The 21,594-nt window shown below is 41.2% G+C and overlaps 1 protein-coding gene across 3 annotated transcripts in view; it reads left to right on the top strand.

The window, feature by feature from the left end:
• Positions 1-21,594, top strand: part of LOC125460326 (FERM domain-containing protein 4B-like) — a 325,635-nt gene that overhangs the window by 210,653 nt on the left and 93,388 nt on the right. For all 3 annotated transcript variants that reach the window (XM_048547693.2, XM_048547691.2, XM_048547692.2), the window contains exons 6-7: positions 12,877-12,933; positions 13,266-13,288. In XM_048547693.2, coding sequence (XP_048403650.2) covers positions 12,877-12,933; positions 13,266-13,288 — 80 coding nt within the window. The remainder of the gene's footprint in view (positions 1-12,876; positions 12,934-13,265; positions 13,289-21,594) is intronic.

The raw sequence follows: 21,594 nt of genomic DNA on the forward strand, positions 1-21,594 counted from the left end.
ACAGAATAGAGCCTTTATGGGAAGCAGGGTGTGAGACTGTATAATCCAGGTAAGTGTGGGGATTTGTGCATTTAAAGTGGCTATTGGTGGCCAGTCTAACCCCAGAAATAGGAACAAAAATGTCAAGTAAGGGAAGAGAGGAGTCAGAGTTAGACCAAGTGAAGGTGAGAGCAGGATTAGAAGCAAAATTGAGAAATTTTGCGTATTTTTATAAAATCTGATGACTTTAACCACAGCTTCATAAAACTCTGTGAAAGCTGCAGGAATAGTGGGCCTTGATTTCCAGTGCACTGCCCCAATGAGGTTTAATATACTACAGACAGAGAGATAAAGGCATAATGGTGATGTTGCTGGATTAATAATCCAAAGACCTTGGCTGCTGGTCTGGAAGCAAGAGTTCAGATTTCACCATGTCAGCTGGTGGAATTTAAATTCAGTTTCTCACCAGTCTGAAAATGGAAACTGTTCCCACTTCTTTTATTCTTTGTGCGGATGTTTGAGTTCTGTTCGCAGAATGGTTAAACTGGAGTGGAGATCATAAAGCTGAGGCTGATGACAAGTGCTTGGGGTTTCTCAGCAGCTCCACAGCTACAAGTCACGGGGAATGGTGATTCTCGGTAATAGTGACCACACCAACTGTGATTAATCATTGTAAAAACACCTACTTTGTTCACTTTACTTCTATCTTTACTCAGCACAGCTGTGTAAGTCTACTTACTGCTCAAAAGCAGGTGTGGACGCACTCTGAAACAACAAAACAATTGATAAGGTCAAAATTTGACATTCACTAGAGGAAAAATTTTGCAAGTCATCGCTTGGTCAGCTCAGGGAGAGAGAGAGAAGTAAAATAAACCGAAAGTAGATCCTTTCCTGCGCCTGTTGAAGCCCACCACTTGATGGATTGGTCAAAATACTGTAGTGACTAAGTGCATAGAGATGCTTATGGTTTGGATCACTGTACACTTCTATTGCTGCTTTATTTTACTGCAGACCAGATTCCACAGTAGTGACAACTTGAACAGTTGCATACATGCAACTGTTTCAATAAATTGTGACCTCATATTTAACTGTCTGACTTTTCTAATAGTTGGGAAGGACCACAGCCAAAGGAAAACTGCATTACTGACAATTACACTCAAGCTAAGAACTCAGACAGTTGACATCCAGAAAAAATAACAGCTTATCACAAGATAAGAGCAGATGAGGGAGGCCGTTCCAGTTGGCAAGACTCATTGTAGCATCTGCTGCTTCTTAAATTATTCAAATCATTTAGCTTCTACTATTCAACCTCCAGTTGATTTTATCTGTTAATGTTAAGCATGACAAACACTTGTGTGATATCAATCCAAGAATTGTCTTGCACATTTAAACCAGTGATCCCTTGCTTTATTCTTAAATAATATACTAGTTTACTTTTTCCATACTTAATTTAATACGTAATTTTATATGTCTCTACCAATGTGTTGCTCATTCATGATTAGAATCCCTACAGTGTGGAAACAGGCCCTTCGGCCCAACAACTCCACACCGCCCCTTGGAGCATCCCACCCAGACCCATACCCCTATTACCCACGCACCACTGAACACTACGGGCAATTTTAGCATGGCCAATCCACCTAACCTGCACATCTTTGGATTGTGGGAGGAAACCAGAGCACCCGGAGGAAACCCATGCAGACACGGAGAGAATGTGCAAACTCTGCACAGACAGTTGCCTGAGGCTGGAATCGAACCCGGGCCCCTGGTGCTGTGAGGCTGAAGTGCTAACCACTGAAACACCGTGCTGCCCATGAGTCAAAAGTCTAGGTATTCCAGTTAGGATCAGAACAGATTTGGCTGATGGTAATGCTCTTTAAATTTACCTCCTTACTTGTCGGTGATTTTTTCTGACCAAGATTCCAGCAGCACAGTGTATCAGCAGTTAGCACTGCTGCCTCACAAGGTCAGCGAGCCGGGTTTGATTCCAGCCTCAGGGGACAGTCTGTGTCGAGTTTGCAAGTTCTCCCTGTGTCTGTTTGGGTTTCCTCCACTTGCACTGGTTTCTTCCAACAATCCAAAGGTTACGTGGGTTAGTCATGGTAAACGTGTGGTTACAGGGATTGGGTGTAGGAGCTGGATCCAGATGGGATGTTTTCTAGAGGGTGGAGTGGACTGTAAGGGCTGAATGGCCTCTTTCTGCACTGTAGGAATTATATGATTCCAATTGTGTCCTATCCCAAACGCATTCATCAAAGATAACCAGGGACATGTACACTTAAAGTTGTTGGCCTAGACACATGCCATTTTTATTCCACTTCCAGCCATATTACAGGATTTCAGGGTCCCAAAGGCTCTTTGACAGTGGACGATGAAAGCTCCGTGTGTAACTTAAGTGAGGAGATAGTATACCAGTTTAGTGAGATGAGTAGGATGCCAGGTAAGTGAGTGAAAGCTTAGGTTAGGTCAGTGAACAAGTACTGTTAGGATGAAAAGGCAATGATTCAAGCAGGCTTGAGTTGGGTCAGACCAGAGCATTTTGGGGTGACAGTTAGGTGTGCAAGGTCTGACAGATTCAGGTCAGGATGGGCTGGGGTGTGTGATGGTTGTTGGGTCAGAGATGCCAGGTTTTAATCCTGTAACCTTTTCTGGATTTCTGTTAAACTTTTGAGAGCCCAATCTCTCTGAATTCTCCAAATTTAATGGACTTTTATGGAGGATTCCAGACTCAAGAGAATTGCCCATCTAAAAGTTCAATTTCCTGGAAATTCCCATGGAGTCAGCTGCAAACGGATCATATGATCCTAATGCACAATACTGCTCTAACAACTGTATGACAATTGGAATATCTGGGCCAATATCTTCACGAGTTGTTTCAGCAGCTTTAAGACTGAAGATCAGCCCTATGACTCTCCTATGTACTAGAACTTGGAACATTACAGCACAGTGCAGGCCCTTCAGCCCTCGATGTTGTGCCGACCTGTCATACCAATCTGAAGCCCATCTAGCCTACACTATTCCATGTACGTCCATATGATAGTCCAATGATGACTTAAATGTACTTAAAGGTGGCGAATCTACTACCATTGCAGGCAAAGCGTTCCATTCCCCTACTACTCTCTGTGTAAAAAAACTACCTCTGACATCTGTCCTATATCTTTCACCCCTCAATTTAAAGCTATGCCCCCTCGTGCTCGCCGTCACCATCCTAGGAAAAAGGCTGTCCCTATCCACACTATCTAACCCTCCGATTATTTTATATGTGTCAATTAAGTCACCTCTCAACCTTCTTCTCCCTAACGAAAACAGCCTCAAGTCCCTCAGCCTTTCCTCGTAAGGCCTTCGCTCCATACTAGGCAACATCCTAGTAAATCTCCTCTGCACCCTTTCCAAAGCTTCCACATCCTTCTTATAATGCAGTGACCAGAACTGTACGCAATACTCCAAGTGCGGCCGCACCAGTGTTTTGTACAGCTGCAGCATAACCTCGGTTCCGGAACTCGATCCCTTTATTAATAAAAACTAAAACACTGTATGCCTTCTTAACAGCCCTGTCTGCGGTAGTTTAATTTTTCCCTTCAGCTTCCATAATAAGTAATGGACAGACTAACTAAGTACCTCTGACTAGTGTGATATACAGTTTGATCAAGACTTCCTCTGACTTGGATTTCACTACTTTTGCTGTATTCTATTGGCATTGTTGATTGCTGTTCTGAATTGATCCATTGTTTTAAGGACCAAGTCTAAAAATCCTGTGATGTATACTTCAATTTTCTTCTTAGATCTTTCAATACCGAGCTGTTGCATTATCATTCTGTTGTCACTAACTCTGAAGCACCTGGAGAAATTTTCAACAGTCTTTTTGTTACTGATAACGTTCTTGACATTCTACTAATGAATTCTAAATGAGCTGTCTTCAGCCTCTTTCTGACAGACTTATGAATTGGCAAATCATAAGACGACAAATCGTATGTAATCACAAGTAAAATCAGCCTTCTCAACAAAAATGAAATAAACTTGAATAAGATACGATATAAAAAAAATTGTTTTCTTTACTGGAAATTTTAATCCCCAAAGAAATCTCTGCTATAATTATTAAAGGCATCGCATCAATATTCACTTTGGGAAAATGTAAAAACACACAATTATGATTGCATATCCTGTGTTTTGATTATGTTCATATCAAAAAAGATTGCTGATGATGTAATTGGTATTGGAGGTTCAGAATTGCACAGCATGAGGAGGTGAAAGTTTAACTGCCTAACATTGTCTGGTTCAAAGAATCCTCCCAGCCAAATTATCTCAATCACAATATTTCAACAAAAATCAATTTCAATCCATGTGTACCTGACAAAATATCTTAGAAACCGTATCAGCAAACACTTTACTTGGTTATGCTGCCAAATTAGTTTCAATCAAATCCTTAGAATTCAATATGAAACTGTACTGCATTTTTCAAATTAAGATGGTTGAGGACAGTCTGTGTGGAGATCCTAAGATCTGGCACATCATTAGATATCCATATCTTTTTGGCATGTTATTTGTTGCTGTCCATTAATAAAAATTTACAATGTACAAACATAAATTTTCCACAAATGACAAACTAGCATCTATATTGTACAGCACACACTCTCAGATGATCTGTGTGTTGCTTCCAGATTACATTTCAGCTGTTGTTAAATATGCAAGCACGACAACCCTTTTGCACACAGCAGATTTAATATTCCTCTAAGGATCATCATTGTTCTTTTGTTACAGTATGAATGCTTACTTCTAACTAATTTCTCCCATCAATTGAAATTATTAACCCATTTAAACCGAGATTGCCAACTGTCATTTGTATCCTTTTCATTTTTAAAATGGACACTGAAGACAAGCCTCCTCCTCTAGAGCTGCAGTCTTCCATAATTGGCATTGCTGCTAGTAGAATAATACTGTAATTATGGCACTAACAATCAGCCAATTAAAAAAAATGATAGAGGCAATCCCTACTGCTTGAGGGTCATTTAAATTGTGGATTTACTGAGCACATTGCAGCTGCGTGTTCCTACCCTACAACCTGACCCTATTTTCCTGTCACAGCATGATGTGATGCAATCTAATCTGACAATGATCTTACTTAACCTGGAAAAAAGGAAGGTAAAACCAAATGGATCAGATGAAATATTTTCCTCTCGTACTAGTTACAAGAAAAAACATTGTTGAGGATGAAATCATCCACAATTGAGAATATATGCTGCTTTTGCAATAGTCTAATATTTCAGGCACAAAAGCAAAATACTATGGATCCTGGAAAGTGAAAATAAAAACAATACCCTTAATTTTTTGACAGATCTGGCAGTACGTTTAGAGGGAGAAATAGCGATACATTTCAGGTCTTTGGTTCTTCTTTCAAAATGCTACTCTTGCCAATTCAATTCCGAGTGCTTCTAAAATGCTGCCCAAACCTATGAATGTGAACACTGAGCAAATGAGAGTTACTTTGGATGACTCTCCTAAGGTGGTGTGTCTCAATGATTGCTCAAATGAAAGAATACACCCAACTATCACAAACAATCCCGATGTATCTCTCTCAGAACGTTTATTGTCACATATACTCACATGGGTGCAGTGAAAAGTTTAGAAATTAACCACTTATGACACCATAAGTGTACAAAGGGGTAAAGGGACGTAGGTGGAGGATCTTAGGAATAAATTAGAAAAAATAAGGAAATAAAAAGTTCAGCATTACAGTCCTTCAAGCAGATCATGCCAGATCTCACCTCCAGACCATGACAGGCCTTGCCTCCATCCACGCCGAGCTCAACCTTATACTGCACAAATGATTCAGCCCTGCTCGGGGCACAGATGGTGACCTACCAAGCATCGAACACTGCTGCAGCTGTTGATTTATCTATCTCCACTGTGGACCTACTACAGACCCACTGTGGGCGCCAAGTTCTGCTGCAGCAGATGGCCCACCGAATTCACAAGTCCAGACTCCGGGCCTACTGATGCCAGGAGTCCTCAATCCAGGCACCAATACCACTCCGGCTTCCCCACAATGTCTGAAGATGAAAGAAAAGAGAAAGAGAATGACGGAAAAGGAGACAGAGAGATAAAGTGAGAGAAGGATGCGACCATCTGGAGCATGCGGGCTCAGGAGTCTTAACACTCCCTACCATGCCAGTGCCGCCTTCTTGGAAGATGGAAGAGAATTTCTCTCCGCCCTGGTTCTGGGGAGCAGCAGAATGTACTGCACAGTTCATCATCCTTTGTAAGAATGCAGCTGGCATTTCCTATTTCATTTCTGTCGTGTACTAGTTACCACATTTGCTTTACATGCAAAAGCAACCTGGTTCAAAGACAAGCAGGAGCGTGATTTGCTGGTATCACAATGGACAACCAATTCCTAATTTACTCTTTCTGATAAATATAACTTCAAAGCAAATCTCTGAAAGGCCTAGTTCTGTTGCTCTCAGCCATGGCTCAAACTACATGAATCAAAACCAGAAGCCCACAATATTTTCAATAGATTAAAATGTTCACATTTCAATGCGCTGGACCCATCAGTGGCTCATTCAGTCAACAGCAGGAATGAATGGATTGACAGGTGTAGATGAATCTCTTGACTCACACTGTCTTAGAGTCATTAACGTTAACTTGTGATCCAGAAGTCAGACCCAAACAACACTATAACTGATACTAAGGAAATGACAAAAATTGAAAATTGCTGAGGAAATGACAGACAGGCTACCAAATCAAATTGTATTGCTTTTTTCCTTTAAATCACAGAGGAACAGGAAAATGTCAACAGAGGAGGAGAGAAAGGCAAGGCACATGCTGCTCTGGTGAGAAACCTTCTTTCTTATCCAGTCAGCAAAATGAGACAGGAAGGTGACTGAGACACCAGAGTCCAACCACCTCAAAACTGGATAATTATTAAAATACATTAAAATCTAATAATTTGACCTTCAAATCTGTTTTATTATAGGCACACTGCAGGGCTCCAAGAACAAAGAGGGTAATATGAAAGCAAGGTGAACAATTAAAAGTCGGGAAACTGGGGATCATGGTTGTGAACTAGACAAAAGTGTCTGCAAAGTGACCAACCAATCTGCATTTGTTCTCCCAGACTAGAGAAGACCACATTATGAGCCATAGATACTGCATGATACATTGACTGATGGATAAACAAATTGCTGTATCACTTGTAGGGAATATTTGACTGTGTTCTTGAACACGGAGTAAAAATGGTGTTAAACCACCTGTGCCAGCATGGCATGGTGTGAGAGAAAGTGGGTGCTGGGCATTGTGAAGTAGATCAGAAGGAATGGTCTCATCGGAATTCTGGAAGGAGAGGGAAATGGAAGCTGTATTTGATGGAAGCCCATGGGATTGAAATTAAGGAAAAGGGGAATCCTGTCATGATTCATGGGATCATAAGGAGGGAGAGGTGTAAGAGGAAATATACATGAAAAGGTATGGATATGCTTCACCTGTAAGGCATAGTGAAGAGGGCGGGCATCCTTAGTTGAGCATAAAGGATGATACATACTAGTGATGATACAGAAGGTTACATTATCAGATCAGGTATAGCAGAGATGAAGAAACATTGAGAATAGAACTAAACCACCCTTTCAGGAAGCAATACATTTGGAAATGTAGCAGTGGAAATCAGTTGATTTACGGTGAATGTTAGCTTTCTGTAGAAATTGAAACCGAGAGGTTGATGAAGGGAACGGAAGAGAGGAAGATGGATCATGTGGAAGTGAGAGAAGACTAGGAATTAGATGGTATCAGCAACATTGTTTTCTATGTATGGAAAAAGTGCTGGGGAAGGAAACCTGCATGGGATTGGAACAAGGGATACAAAGAACAAAGAAAATTACAGCACAGGAACAGGTCCTTCGGCCCTCCAAGCCTGCGCCGATCCAGATCTTCTGTCTAAACCTGTCGTCTATTTTCTAAGGGTCTGTATACCTTTGCTCCCTGCCCATCCACGTACCTGTCCAGGTACATCTGAAAAGACACTATCATGTTTGCATCTACCACGTCCGCTGGCAACGCGTTCCAGGCACCCACCACCCTCTGCAGAAAGAACTTTCCACACATATCTCCCTTAAACTTTCATCCTCTCACTTCGAACTCATGACCCCTAGTAATTGAATCCCCCACTCCGGGAAAAAGCTTCTTGCTATCCACCCTGTCTATACCCCTCATGACTTTGTAGACCTCAATCAGGTCCCCCCTCAATCTCCATCTTTCTAATGAAAATAATCCTGATCTACTCAACCTTTCTTCACAGTTATCACCCTCCATACCAGGCAACATCCTGGTGAACCTCCTCTGCACCTTCTCCAAAGCATCCACATCCTTTTGGTAATGTGGTGACCAGAACTGTACGCAGTACTCTAAATGTGGCCGAACCAAAGTCTTACACAACTGTAACTGGACCTGCCAACTCTTGTACTCAATACCCTGTCTGATGAAGGAAAGCATGCCGTATGCCTTCTTGACCACTCTATTGACCTGCGTTGCCACCTTCAGAGAACAATGGACCTGAACACCAGATCTCTCTGAACATCAATTTTCCCCAGGACTTTTCCATTTACTGTATGTTTTGCTCTTGAATTAGATCTTCCAAAATGCATCACCTCGTATTTGCCTGGATTGAACTCCATCTGCCATTTATCTGCCCAACTCTCCAATCTATCTATTCCACATTGGCCACAAAATGGCAGACAGAGCCAGAACCAAAATGAATATCCAAAGCAACACTTGTTATACGGAAAAATCTTGAGAAACAATATAAACTAAAAAGTACAATTCTTAAAGGGTGTGGGAGCAGAGGGACTTCAGTGTGTGTGTGAGTGTATGCGTAAGTTATTGTAAATGACAATTCAGGTTATATTAACAGAGAATGGAGCTAAAGTAAGCTGTTCAGTCCATCGAGTCTGTCTGCTGTTCAATGAAATCATAGCTGATTTCGTAATTCTCCACTCCACTTTCCTACCTTATACTTAATCTGTTTGTATCCCTCAGTAGACCCCTTGTATCATCATAGAGGCACAGAGAATATTCTTTGCAAAAATATACTTAATTTATAACTTTGTTAAAAGTTGCCATTATCTGAAGTGCAAACCAAACCAATTTCTTACAGCACTATATGTTACTTCGACACTTAAAATTGTGTGTCATATTTACCATGCAAATTGACAAACAGCCACAGAGATTTTGCATTTTTTTTATTGCCAGGATGTACTTTGACTGAAAGTCCTTTGGCAGCAGCCTTTCCCCATTGCAAAACTGTAGCAGTTGCCCCATGTCTTTTTCCGAGGATGATGACTTCAGCTTGTACAAGGGGGCATAGGTACAAATTGAGGGCTGACAGATTTAAGACAGATGTCAGAGGCAGGTTCTTTACTCAGAGAGTGGTAAGGGCGTGGAACGCCCTGCCTGCCAATGTAATGAACTCAGCCACATTAGGGACATTTAAACAGTCCTTGGATAAGCATGTGGATAATGATGAGATAGTGTAGGGGGAGGGGCTTAGATTAGTTCACAGGTCGGCGCAACATCGAGGGCCGAAGGGCCTGTTCTGCACTGTATTGTTCGATGCTCTATGTTCTATATTCTATGTTCTATATGTTTTAGTGCACCCCTCAGCACATAATCCTGCAGCTTGGAATATACCGATCTGCAATGCCCCGTCAATACTGCAAGAGCAAAAAACTGCCAGATTCCTGCAACATGGAATTGCCCATGATGACCCTTAGAAAAACATAGTGCCTTTCTCCAGACCTTCTTTGCAAAGCTACATTACCCAAGCTAGAACACAAAGGTCCCTTCCCCATTACAGTCTTCTCGAGGGCGAAGTGTGCATGGGTGAGATTTCAGGAGTTTCAGAGGGATCTGATGGGGAGAGACTTTCTCACTACCAGCGGAACTATATTTTCTTGCTTGTTTGTAAGTTCTGATGGTGAAGTGTTCTGCAGAATGATTTTAACAATCACTCAGGGAGTCTTATGATCATAGAGCACAAAATGAATAATTCATTTTTAATTTGTATAGAGCCTTGGTTCAGCCTCACCTGAAATCCTGGGTATTACACATCAGTTAAGACCTGAAAGAACTGTAGAGAATGCAAAAAAGATTCACAAGAATGGTTCGGGAGTGATGAATCTCAGTTACACAGATAGAAAGAAGATGTTAGAAGTGTTTTCCTTGAGGTATAATTTAAGAGGAGGTTTTATACAGGTATTCAAAATCATGAAGGGGCTGGTCAGAACTGTTCCCATTATTGGAAGGATTGAAAGCATGAGGGCACAGATTTAAAATAATTGGCAAAAAATAAAGGCAACAGAAGGAAAAATGTTTTTCATGCAGCGAGTAGTTGGGATTGAGAATGCATTGCCTGAGAGTATGGAAGAGGCACATTCAATTCAGGTATTTAAGAAATAATGGATTGTTATCTCAAAATGAAGATGTGTGAGAAGATGGGAAGAAGGCAGGAAATGTGCAGTAGATAAGTTTCATCTTGGAGAGCTGGTGCTGACATGATGTGCCCAATGGTATTCAGGGATGGGGGTCATGGTCCAGGGAGAAGTCAAAGAAAGATTTAGATAGTTGATGTTTGGCCTCTGCTAGGTAGAGGTTAGTTGACCAGACACATTCATCAGCAAATTCAGTTACAATATTATGGTTAGACCTGAGAGAACTGAGTGCTGCCCCTTCAAAGACAGCCAGGTTACAATGAAGAGGGTAATTGAGAAATTGAAACCGAAATGTCATGCAGGCAGTTCTGAATGAAATGAACAAAATATGTCAAGAGGGAGATGGATTGAGGTGAGAGGAGAGACTAAAGAGCTAAAAGGAGAGTATAGGAATTGGGACATTATGTTGAGGTTGTACAAGACATTGGAGATGCCTCTTCTGCATTACTGTGTCCAGTTCTGGGTGACCTGTTAGAGGAAGGATATTATTAAGCTGGAGAGGATTCAGAAGAGATTTACCAGGATGTTGCCAGGAATGGAGGTTTATGTTATAAGGAGAGGCTGGATTGGCTGGATGTTTTTCACTAGAAGTTGAGGGGTGATGTTAATAGAAATTAATAAAATTATAAGGTGTATGGATGAGGTAAATGGCAGATGTCCTTTCCCTTGGATGGGGAATTTCAAGACAGATGGATTTTAAAAAGCCATGAGAGACAATTTTTACATGAAGTGGTTTGTGTGCAGAATGAACTTCTGAAGCGGTGGAGGTGGTCCATTTACAACATTTAAAAGACATTTGGATAGGTACATGAATAAGAAATATTTGGGCGGATATGGGACAAGGGTAAACAGGTGGGATTAGTTTAGTTTGGGATTATGGCATGGACAGGTTTGACCAAAGGGTCCCTTTCTGTGCCATATAACTCGATAACTGTGAGAGGGATCGAGGTGAAGGAAAACGGTAAGAGATGAAAGGAAAGGGGTCCGGGTGAAGGGAAAAAACTGGAAACTGGTAAAACAGTCTACTTATTATTGGCAGACCTGACTCTTGGAGAGCAGTATTTGTGAACATTTGAGTATCTGGAGACGGCCTGCTGGTCCTAAAGTGTAACTTTCTTCCTTACAAAGCAACTATGTTGATGCATTATAATAGTGTGGAGCTGGATGAACACAGCAGGCCCAGCAGCATCTCAGGAGCACAAAAGCTGACGTTTCAGGCCTAGACCCTTCATCAGAGAGGGGGATGGGGCGAGGGTTCTGGAATAAATAGGGAGAGAGGGGGAGGCGGACCGAAGATGGAGAGAAAAGAAGATAGGTGGAGAGGAGAGTATAGATGGGGAGGTAGGGAGGGGATAGGTCGGTCCTGGGAAGATGGACAGGTCAAGGAGGTGGGATGAGGTTAGTATGTAGGAGATGGAGGTGCAGCTTGGGGTGGGAGGAAGGGATGGGTGAGAGGAAGAACAGGTTAGGGAGGCAGAGACAGGTTGGACTGGTTTCTGGATGCAGTGGGTGGAGGGGAAGAGCTGGGCTGGTATTGGGATGCAATGGGGGAAGGGGAGATTTTGAAGCTAGTGAAGTCCACACTGATACCATTGGGCTGCAGGGTTTCCAAGCGGAATATGAGTTGCTGTTCCTGCAACCTTCGGGTGGCATCATGGTGGCACTGCAGGAGGCCCATGATCCACATGTCGTCTGAGGAATGGGAGGGGAAGTTGAAATGGTTCGCGACTGGGAGGTGCAGTTGTTTATTGCGAACCGAGCGGAGGTGTTCTGCAAAGCGGTCCCCAGCCTCCGCTTGGTTTCCCCAATGTAGAGGGAGCCACACCGGGTACAATGGATGCAGTATACCACATTGGCAGATGTGCAGGTGAACCTGTTGATGCATTAGCCCATTTGCCCTAGACAAAAGACTACTTTCTTCTTAAACCCCACTAATTCCCGTCTCCGGGCTTGCAGCTCATTGTGTGGATGTAAATTAGGCGTGAGCGGAAAACTCCCACCCTTTGTGATTTCAAAAGGCGAGCCCCGCACTGTACTAACTATCCCTTCTCTGTTGGGGGGGGGAAAATACTTTTGCTGAACCCACTGTCTGCCTCAGACTGCCCTAACCTGGTCAATTCGCCTCTACCGAAAGCTATACATTGTAACGGGCAATGCACACCAGAAACTTGGCTCCGAGTGTTCATTGAGTGTTCAGCGTGCGGGCTTTAATCTTTGTGCTTTGCGAGTGGGCGTGAAGTCGGCTGAGTGAGCTGGAAGCTTTGTCAGTGTTGGAGAGTTTTGGAACCACCCCCTCCTCCTCCATGGTGGTGTTGGAGAGGGAGAGACCGGTTGTCCGAGCTCCCATTCGCTGCCAGCTCTTGCCTACACGCTGCTGCTGCTCACTGCTGGATGACTCAACTTCTGTCTCTGCCTCTCCCCGCAGGGCGACATTGAGGTGGACAGCGAGACGGTATTCGAGTTAGCTGCATACGTGCTGCAGGTAAGAGAGCTGCTGCTTTCGGGGGATTGTTTCCTGGTTGTGACAGTGTGAGCTGAGCCTGAGCTCCGCTTTTCTGCCTTCACTCTACCTTATATTGTCTGGTCTGTTTGGGAGCTGCTCTGTGCCGCGCCATCTCTCACCTTGTGTTTCGTGTTGCTGGGAGAGGAGAGTTGCCAATATCCGCATTGGACTCTCTCATGCGAATCCAGTCGGCTGTGCTCCAGTTTGCTAAATCAACAACTCTGAAAGTTGGCAGTTCAGATTTTTTTTATTTTTATTTACGTGTTCTGTTCAAACATTGATCCTACACTATTCTCTTTGTAATTCCCCAGGAAAAGAAGGGCGATTACGTAAGGTAAGCAATTTTTAAAAAATCAATTCTGTAGAATTTACCGTCATAAATAAGTTGTAAAGTGAAAACCGGATTGAAATTTGGTGTGTTTTTGTTCATGCGTTTATGCTTTTTCAAAGCTCCGGTTGGCGTTAGAACTGGATTATGTTTTTGTATGTTTGTTACTCACTGCCATTTACATTAATGGAGCATTAATGTCACTTAGAGCAGATTTTTTTTCCCCAGTTAATGTAGGCGGAAGCAATGTCATAGACTCGGCCTGTTTCTTTTTGTCAAAACCTGCAACAGTTTACCCTCACAGGGGTAATGAATGCATCGCGGCAGGCGAAATTGTCAGCTGCTCAGTTTCTAAGCTTTATGTGCAGCTTTCTCTCACACACAGCCGCCCTGGCAGGGCCTCACACTTTATACACTTGACCTCTCGGTTACTGGGAGTATGCTTATACGAATTGGAACTGCTCGTCAAATCTGAACGTTGGCATATTTATCCTTAAGCGTTCCTACACGATGATAGCTTTTAAATGCATAATTTCACACCGCTGATTATACGTGCTCTTGGTGGCGTGAGATTAACTTGTTTGAAACAGTGCCTGTTGCAAAAGACCTGTTTTAAACCCAGGATTGTTTTTGCCAAAATTATGCTTGGAATTTAATTGCGAGAAATCCTGCTCTATAGCAAATAGTTATGTGGCCACCATTCATCCCTCCTGCCTTTCTGTGGATTTCTGGGTATTTGAAATCAAATTAGTTAACTAAACACTAGATATTGTTTGAAAACACCTAAAGGTCTTTGTAGTAGTCTTGGAAAATATAATAAAGATTGTCACGCCCTATTTGCATTGGGGCGTAGTCACAAATGGAGTATACACACAGCAAAGTGGTGTTTCTAATGAAGTTTCAAACAATTTGAGTTCTTACTCAAACCAGAAATTGAATTTTGTGATATTTAAGTTTAATCTAAACCTAAAAAAAGGTTAGGAAATTGTGCCAATGGAAACCTGTCTTGAATGGGCTATGCCTCTGGGTCAGGAGGAGTGTGGCTTCATGGCCCATTAGAGAGATTTGAACTGTAAAATGTGGTGCAGTACTGAAATGCAACAGTGTTAGCCTGTTGGGGGTGCAGGCTTTCAGATGTCTCAAACTTAGGCCCTACCTGATATCTTAGGCGTAATGTTAAAAATTGGCATGGGACTATGTTTTTTGAAGATGAATCAGTTATCCTTGGTCTCCCGGCCAATGCTTGTCACTCGGTCAAAAATCACCTTCCAAATGCACAAATTTGACTTCATTGGAACAAAGATAAATGCATGGGAGCTGTGCAACCAGCACACTTCCCTTAAACACCCTGATCACCCTCAGGGGGGAAGTATATCACTATGACTTCTCACTCTAAATTCAGTATATTAGGAACTGAAGCATTTTAATAAGGTGAGATGCCACCAGCTTCTCAAAGGCGGTTACAGATGGTCAATCAATGCTTGTTTTGCCAGTGACGCCCATATGTTGTGAAAATAAATGAAAATTAAATCAGATTGTCTGTCTTTTTTTGTTATAACACAGCTATTTGTGGGAGTTTCCTGTATACAAATTAGTTTCCCCACTTGCTGCATTATAACAGTGACTACACTTCAAAAGGTATTTCATTGGCTGTGAAGCAATTTGGGATATCCTGCAGCCAGGAAATCCACTACATAAATGCTGTAGATCACACACTTGTGGAGGAGTCACTGAAAGATTCCAAGCATCTGAAGTTGTGGAATATTCATTATAATGAGGTATACTTGACTGGATTCTGGAATATTACTCTGCAGTTGTACTGGGATAGCGACTAGTAAGGAGAAAACCGTCAAAACTGACAGGGGATTTTGTAAGCTTATTCAAATGTAAAATAACCTTATTTGGCATAATGTAAACCAAGTTACCTTATCATAGCTGACTGACAAAACGTTTGTAAAGTTTAATATCATGGAGTGGATGAGTACATTGTGGAAGAATACAAGTTTATTTATAAATATCTTCCGGACTGCCTATACAACACATATTTTGTTGGCTGAACTGCAGAAATGAACTTGGATAACCAACATGTAATTGAAATATTTTGGCCATGCTTTTGATTATCTTTTACAATTGCAGGGCATATATGCCAACTGTCCATGGTACAAGTTTTTTTTAAACATGTAGTCTCATTTCATCATCCATTATAATTTAAAACCTAAATAGTATTATCTGGTCACGAGAACGTTGTTTTTCTGACTGTATTGATACTTAATTTAAAAATCTGAGTTTAGTTTCTGTTTTATGAATTGCCTTGTAGTGGACATCATTCCCTGCTAAATATTTGGGTTAATTTCTTCATTCCCATTTCCAATTCATCAGCCATCACTGTTGATAAATCTACATTGTATGCATGGAGAAGTGCTGGAGTGAAGTAGGTATCTGATGCACATTTTTGTGATTTCTCCAAGTTTCTCATCCAGTTAAGCTATTGGAAGAGACAATAACTGAAGCTTTGGTATTTGTCACATGCACTCTAACTTTTGCCCTTGGTAAACACTCCCGTGTCTCATTAGCAGCAACTTGATAGAATGTCTGTTTACCCACAGTCCTGAACGTATTGTAATGAGAGGGCCCAAAGGAAATATGGCCTTTTAAATCTGCACTTTTCCAGATAAAGTAAAAAAGAATTGGCAGCCTTTTGATCTATTTTCAACATCTATCACTAATTACCGCTGATTCAAATTATATACTTACTGGCACCTTAAGTTTGCAGGCAGTGTATAGTTACATCACCATGCAACATAGGATCAGTGTTCTGTTGATGTTTTATTTATAGTATTGAGTCGTGCGCTTCATTAGTGGTGCTCGGTTCTTGTCCTCTTGCTTTTCAGCACAGATTTCAATATTCGTTTCATTTTATGTTGCACTTTAGATGTTAGATTGTCAAAAAGAATGTTTTCGTTGACAAAATTGTAAGTGATCTGTATAAGCCACTTTTTCTATTTTTATTTTAAAAGTTACACATTCAACATCAGAATAATTTATATGTAGAGTTGAAACTAATTGGAATGTTGCATGTCTTCATTAGTTTGAATCCAGAAAGTCCTATATATGTACGTATATTAAATCTTTGGTTATTTCTGGAATGATTACAAGCTACCTGCCTGGAAGTTGGATTATATAATCCCATTCATTTGGTTAGATCATCATTTAGGTATATACAACAATGTAATTCCTTGACTCGTGACTAATTTTTGATGTATTTTTAATTGGCATCGTTGTGTGCTCATACACGCAGTCATTGCTCCTCAGAAAGCTTGAACAGCTAATCCGTGGTGCTCTTCCCATGTCCCTGCTTTTATTTTTCTGTAGTGTTTGCTTAGTTCTCATTTGAAAGCTACTACTGAAGCTGTTTACCTCATCCAGTTTCCATCATTATGCTGGGTAGCATGTTCCAAATATTAACAGCTTGTTGGCAAAAATAGGAAAACATCTTTCCTCCAAGCACAGTGAATCTGTGCTCATCATAATTTTAAAAACATTATTAAATCTCTTTTTTATCCTTTAAAGCAGAAAAGTCTAACTAGCTTCGTCAGTCTATTCAACATAAGAACTAGGAGCAGGAGTAGGCCGTTCGGCCCTTCGAGCCTGCTCTGCCATTCAATAAGATCATGGATGATCTTTCCGTGGACTCAGATCCACATACCACTGTTCTCACCATATCCCTTAATTCCTTTATTGTTCAAAAAAAACCTACCTTAGCTTTAAACATGTTTACTGAAGTAGCGTCAACTACTTCACTGGGCAAGGAATTCCATAGGTTAGCAACCCTCTGGGTGAAGAAGTTCCTTCTCAATTCAGTCCTAAATCTGCTCCCTCTAATCCTGAGGCTATGCCCTCTTGTCCTAGCTTCACCTGCCAGTGGGAATATCCTCTCTACTTCTATTTTATCTAGTCCCTTCATAATTTTATATGTTTCTATGAGATCCCCCCCTCAATCTTAGGAATTCCAATGAATTTAATCCCAATCTCCCTGTCCTCTTAAACCAACTCCCTCAATTCCGGAATCAACCTAGTGAACCTCCTCTGCACCCCCCCTCTGTGCCAGTACATCCTTCCTCAAGTAAGGAGACCAAAACTGCACACAGTACTCCAGATGTGGCCTCACTAGCACCTTGTACAGCTGCAACATAACCTCTCTGTCTTTAAACTCAATCCCTTTAGCAATGAAGGACAAAATCCCATTTGCCTTCCTACTTATTTGTTGTACCTGCAGACCAACCTTCTGTGATTCATGGATAAGGACAGCCAGGTCCCTCTGCATAGCAGCATGCTGCAACTTTTTACCATTCAAGTAATAACCCCTTTTACTATTAGTCCTTCCAAAATGTATGACTTCACGTTTATTTGCATTGTATTCCATCTGCCACACACTCAATGTATCTATGATAATAAAATGTGAGGCTGGATGAACACAGCAGGCCCAGCTCTGCAAAGTTTCACAGTCCTCTACACACGTGGTCGCTAACTCCAAATCATCTATGTAAATTGTAAATAATTGCGGTCTTAACACCGATCCCTGAGGCACACCACTAGTCACTGATGGCCAGCCAGAATAGCACTCACTTATCCCCACTCTTTGCTTCCTATTAGCCAACCAATCTTCTTCCATGCCAGTACTTTACCCCTAACACCATGCATCCTCATCTTATGTAGCAGCCTCTTGTTCAGCACCTTGTCAAAGGCCTTTTGGAAATCTAGGTACACCACATCCACTGGGTCCTCGATTTCCAAGAGGCCTTCGACAAGGTGCCGCACAAGAGGCTGCTGCATAAGATAAGGATGCATGGTGTTAGGGGTAAAGTATTAGCATAAGGCCCCTGGAACCATTCAAGTAAACTCCTCTTTATCTATTCCAAACCTTACACATTCCTCCTGACATGCTTCCAGGGTGTACATATTCTGCTTAAAACTTGAAAAATGAAGCTGCTGGCAATTGATGTGAATTAGTGAAATAGGTTAATACTTTTGATGGCATGTCTGAAGGTGCTGGCTGTGAATTTTGGTGCTTAATTATTCATCATTTTCTGAAAATTCTGTGAATGGTTCTGATGTCAGGACATAGACAATCTTTGTAAGTGTCTCAGTGAAAGAAGAGACAAAATACTTCACATAATCTATCAAGAAAGTAAGGTACGTTTCACAGTTGGGTTGTCCCCAAGTATTCAGTTGCCAATTTGTAGTATTTTTCCGTGTGTAATTGTAGTAAAGGAAATGCAGTAGCCAGTATGCATTCAGCATGGTGGTATAAATAACAATGTGATGCTGACCAGATAATATGCTTAAGGGACACAGTTAACCTGTATTTATTGGGCGGGAAATGAATGAATGAAGGAGCAGAGAAATTCTCTTAGAATCTAACTGATTAGCTCCTCAACTTCATTTTGTCATTGTTTTGCTCCCTATGTTTTATCTATCAGAATTATATCCTGAAACTTGCACTGGTTCAAGCATCAACATTTTTTTGGTTAAGAGTTGTGTGAAAAGGTACATCCTCAATGAAATTGTTCTTGATGAACTAGCTTGAAGATTAAGCCCTCTTGCTCTAGATTTTCTTACCAGAGGAAATAGGTTCAATGTAGCTACTTGTATAAAATTCTATTTGAGAGTTTGAGTTTAACAAACCTTAATCAGATTACCCCTCAATCTGCTGGACTTGGATGAGAATAAAATTATATTTATGCACCCAGTTTTGCTCCAGCATCAACAATTGTTGAAGATTATTCATGCAACAGATCTAATATGTCAAGCATCTTTTTCCATAGGTGCAAAGCTCGTGGTGCACAACAGCAGGGCTTCTTGTATCTATTCAGGTTTAAAAACAAGATATTTGGTACATTTTCAACAGAGGAGCAGTGGTTACAAAAGGCATAAGACTTTGATTCATGCTGACTTGTGACTACAAGCCTGATTTTTAAATTGGAGCATCACACAGAGTTTTGGTTCAACTGCAACTTGTATTTACTGTATATTGCTTTTTCATGAAAGTAATAAAATGTCCCAAGATATATCCCCAGTCCAGTAATTACTGGTTAACTGTGTCCCTAAGACACATTTTCTCATCAGTATCTCATTGTCATTTATGCCACCTTGCTGTGCGAATACTAGAAGACAGAAATTGACACAAGGCCACTTGAGATGTCCAAATGCTTAGTCAGAGAGGAAGGCTTTGAGGATTGTCTTAATAAAGAAACAGTTTGAGGCATTTATGGAGAAAATTGCAGACCTTCAGGATCTTGGCAGTTGAAAACATGGCTGCTGATGTTTGCGAGTTAACATCCAGAACACACCAAAGGTCAGAATTACAAGAGCCCAGGTGTCACCGGCCAGCTCAAGACAATCATGTGGCTGGAGAAGGTTGGAGTGAGGGAGAAACCCAAGACCTTAGAGGGATCTGAAAATGAGGACAAGAATTTTAAAATTAACTGTGCTGTAAATGGGTGCTACAGAGATCCACGTAAAGAGCATTGGATGGATAGGACCTGGTGTGAGTTAGAACACCACAGTTATTTCCAAGTATCCTATCTATGGTTGTCATTGCATCCACAACTTTAACAACTTCAGCATTGACAAAGACATCTTCAGCTATAAAGATCTCAGGCTCTGAAATTTCCGCTGTAAGCCCTTCAACTCTTTCATTGTGAAAACAAATCTTAACACCTGACTCATTGCCTAGACTTTCGAGAAGCAAAATATTGGTTGGCTTCAAGTTCACAGACTAGAAAATGGAAAGATGACCAAGATGCATTATAATAGTTAATTATTACCAAGGGGCCCTTAGACAATTGGGAAATGTATTTGCACACTTCCTGTGGTGGCTTTCAAGTACTAGGGGTTATTTATAAGATACACACTTCTCTGTACGTATATTTAGGAATTGTATACACTTTGCTGACCACAGAATGGGTGAACATATTGTCTGATTACACAGTTGATGATCAGCAAGCCTAGTATGCATCTAAACAATCAACTTGGCAAATTGATCTGGGCTCGCTCATTGTTTCCTTACAGTGTAAGAAAATGTCTGTTGAATGACTGAGGCAAAAGAAAGTGACTCATTGAGGAAGAAGTTAACTGGTTTAATATACAATCCAGTATCCAATGCTCAGTGTTTATTCTAGTTGCAGAAGTTGTTACTTTTCCATTGTCCAACCAGTGTGGTCTCTATTTAATAAGAGATGGCATGCACCTATTCTGAGGGTAAGAACATAATAATGCATTTTTTAAAATGAACTTTGCTGCTCCAAAGCAGCTCCTGGCACTTGTCGGCTGCCTTGGCAGGAGCTTAAATGTGTTTTTCAGTTATCTAATGAACCCTTCTTACCTATTAACTACAGAGAGAAGTAGGCTGTCCTTGGACTTGGGGAAAAAAAAGGCAAAATAAATTTGATATTCCATCATATCTTTAGAAATTTGTAAGTGATTTGGATAATCCAGTAACTGAGCCAGGTGGATCTATGGTATATCAGGGATTGTTTTTCTCGTAATTGACCAACCAGCTGTAACTCACTAATGGGATTTGAAGCGATATCTGTAATTAGGAGCTGGAACGTTGTTGCTTTGTCACTTCACTTCATAACCATAAATTAGCAGGATGGATTTGGTTGGGGAAACAATGGAACAGCTAGTGCTTTGTGCTTGTAGGCTGTGTGACTTTTTTTTTAAGGCTATTGCACCTGCAAGAGATAGGATCCTCAAGTTTGATTCTTGACAGCATGAACCTCAAAACTGGGGGTTAGACATTTCATAGACTGAAATGTTTAGCTACTTGGAGTTCTTATATTTGTCTGAAGAAACCTAAGCCATAGGGCCGAAATTTTCTTTTAGTTTATGGCCATGGGAATTTTTTGTGTTGACGCTCAAGTCAGTGTTATCTACTGCATTCAGTAACAACAGTTTTTTTTAACTGAAGTTGGGTAGGTGATTGTAGTGAGTTGAACGTTTGTCATGCATTCAGGATAATGCAGAATGTCAAAAAGAAGTTATGGCAGTTGACAAATTTAAGCAAAAGTTGAGAATAGCTCAAGATTTTGAGGAACATAGAGGAGTGGGTGGGAAGGCATTATTCCCATTACTAGAGAAGTTAATAACCAGGCGATATAGATTCAAGGGCCGAGTCAATAGATGTGAAGTTAGAAAAGCACAGCAGGTCAGACAGCACCCAAGGAGGGGGGAAAGTCAACATTTCAGGTGGAAAACCACCCAGCAACCTAGCATGGAACTCCTACAAAGATATGTGTGGTTTCCAGCAT

The sequence above is a fragment of the Stegostoma tigrinum genome, chromosome 11, assembly GCF_030684315.1.
Source record: "Stegostoma tigrinum isolate sSteTig4 chromosome 11, sSteTig4.hap1, whole genome shotgun sequence".
Taxonomy (NCBI): domain Eukaryota; kingdom Metazoa; phylum Chordata; class Chondrichthyes; order Orectolobiformes; family Stegostomatidae; genus Stegostoma; species Stegostoma tigrinum.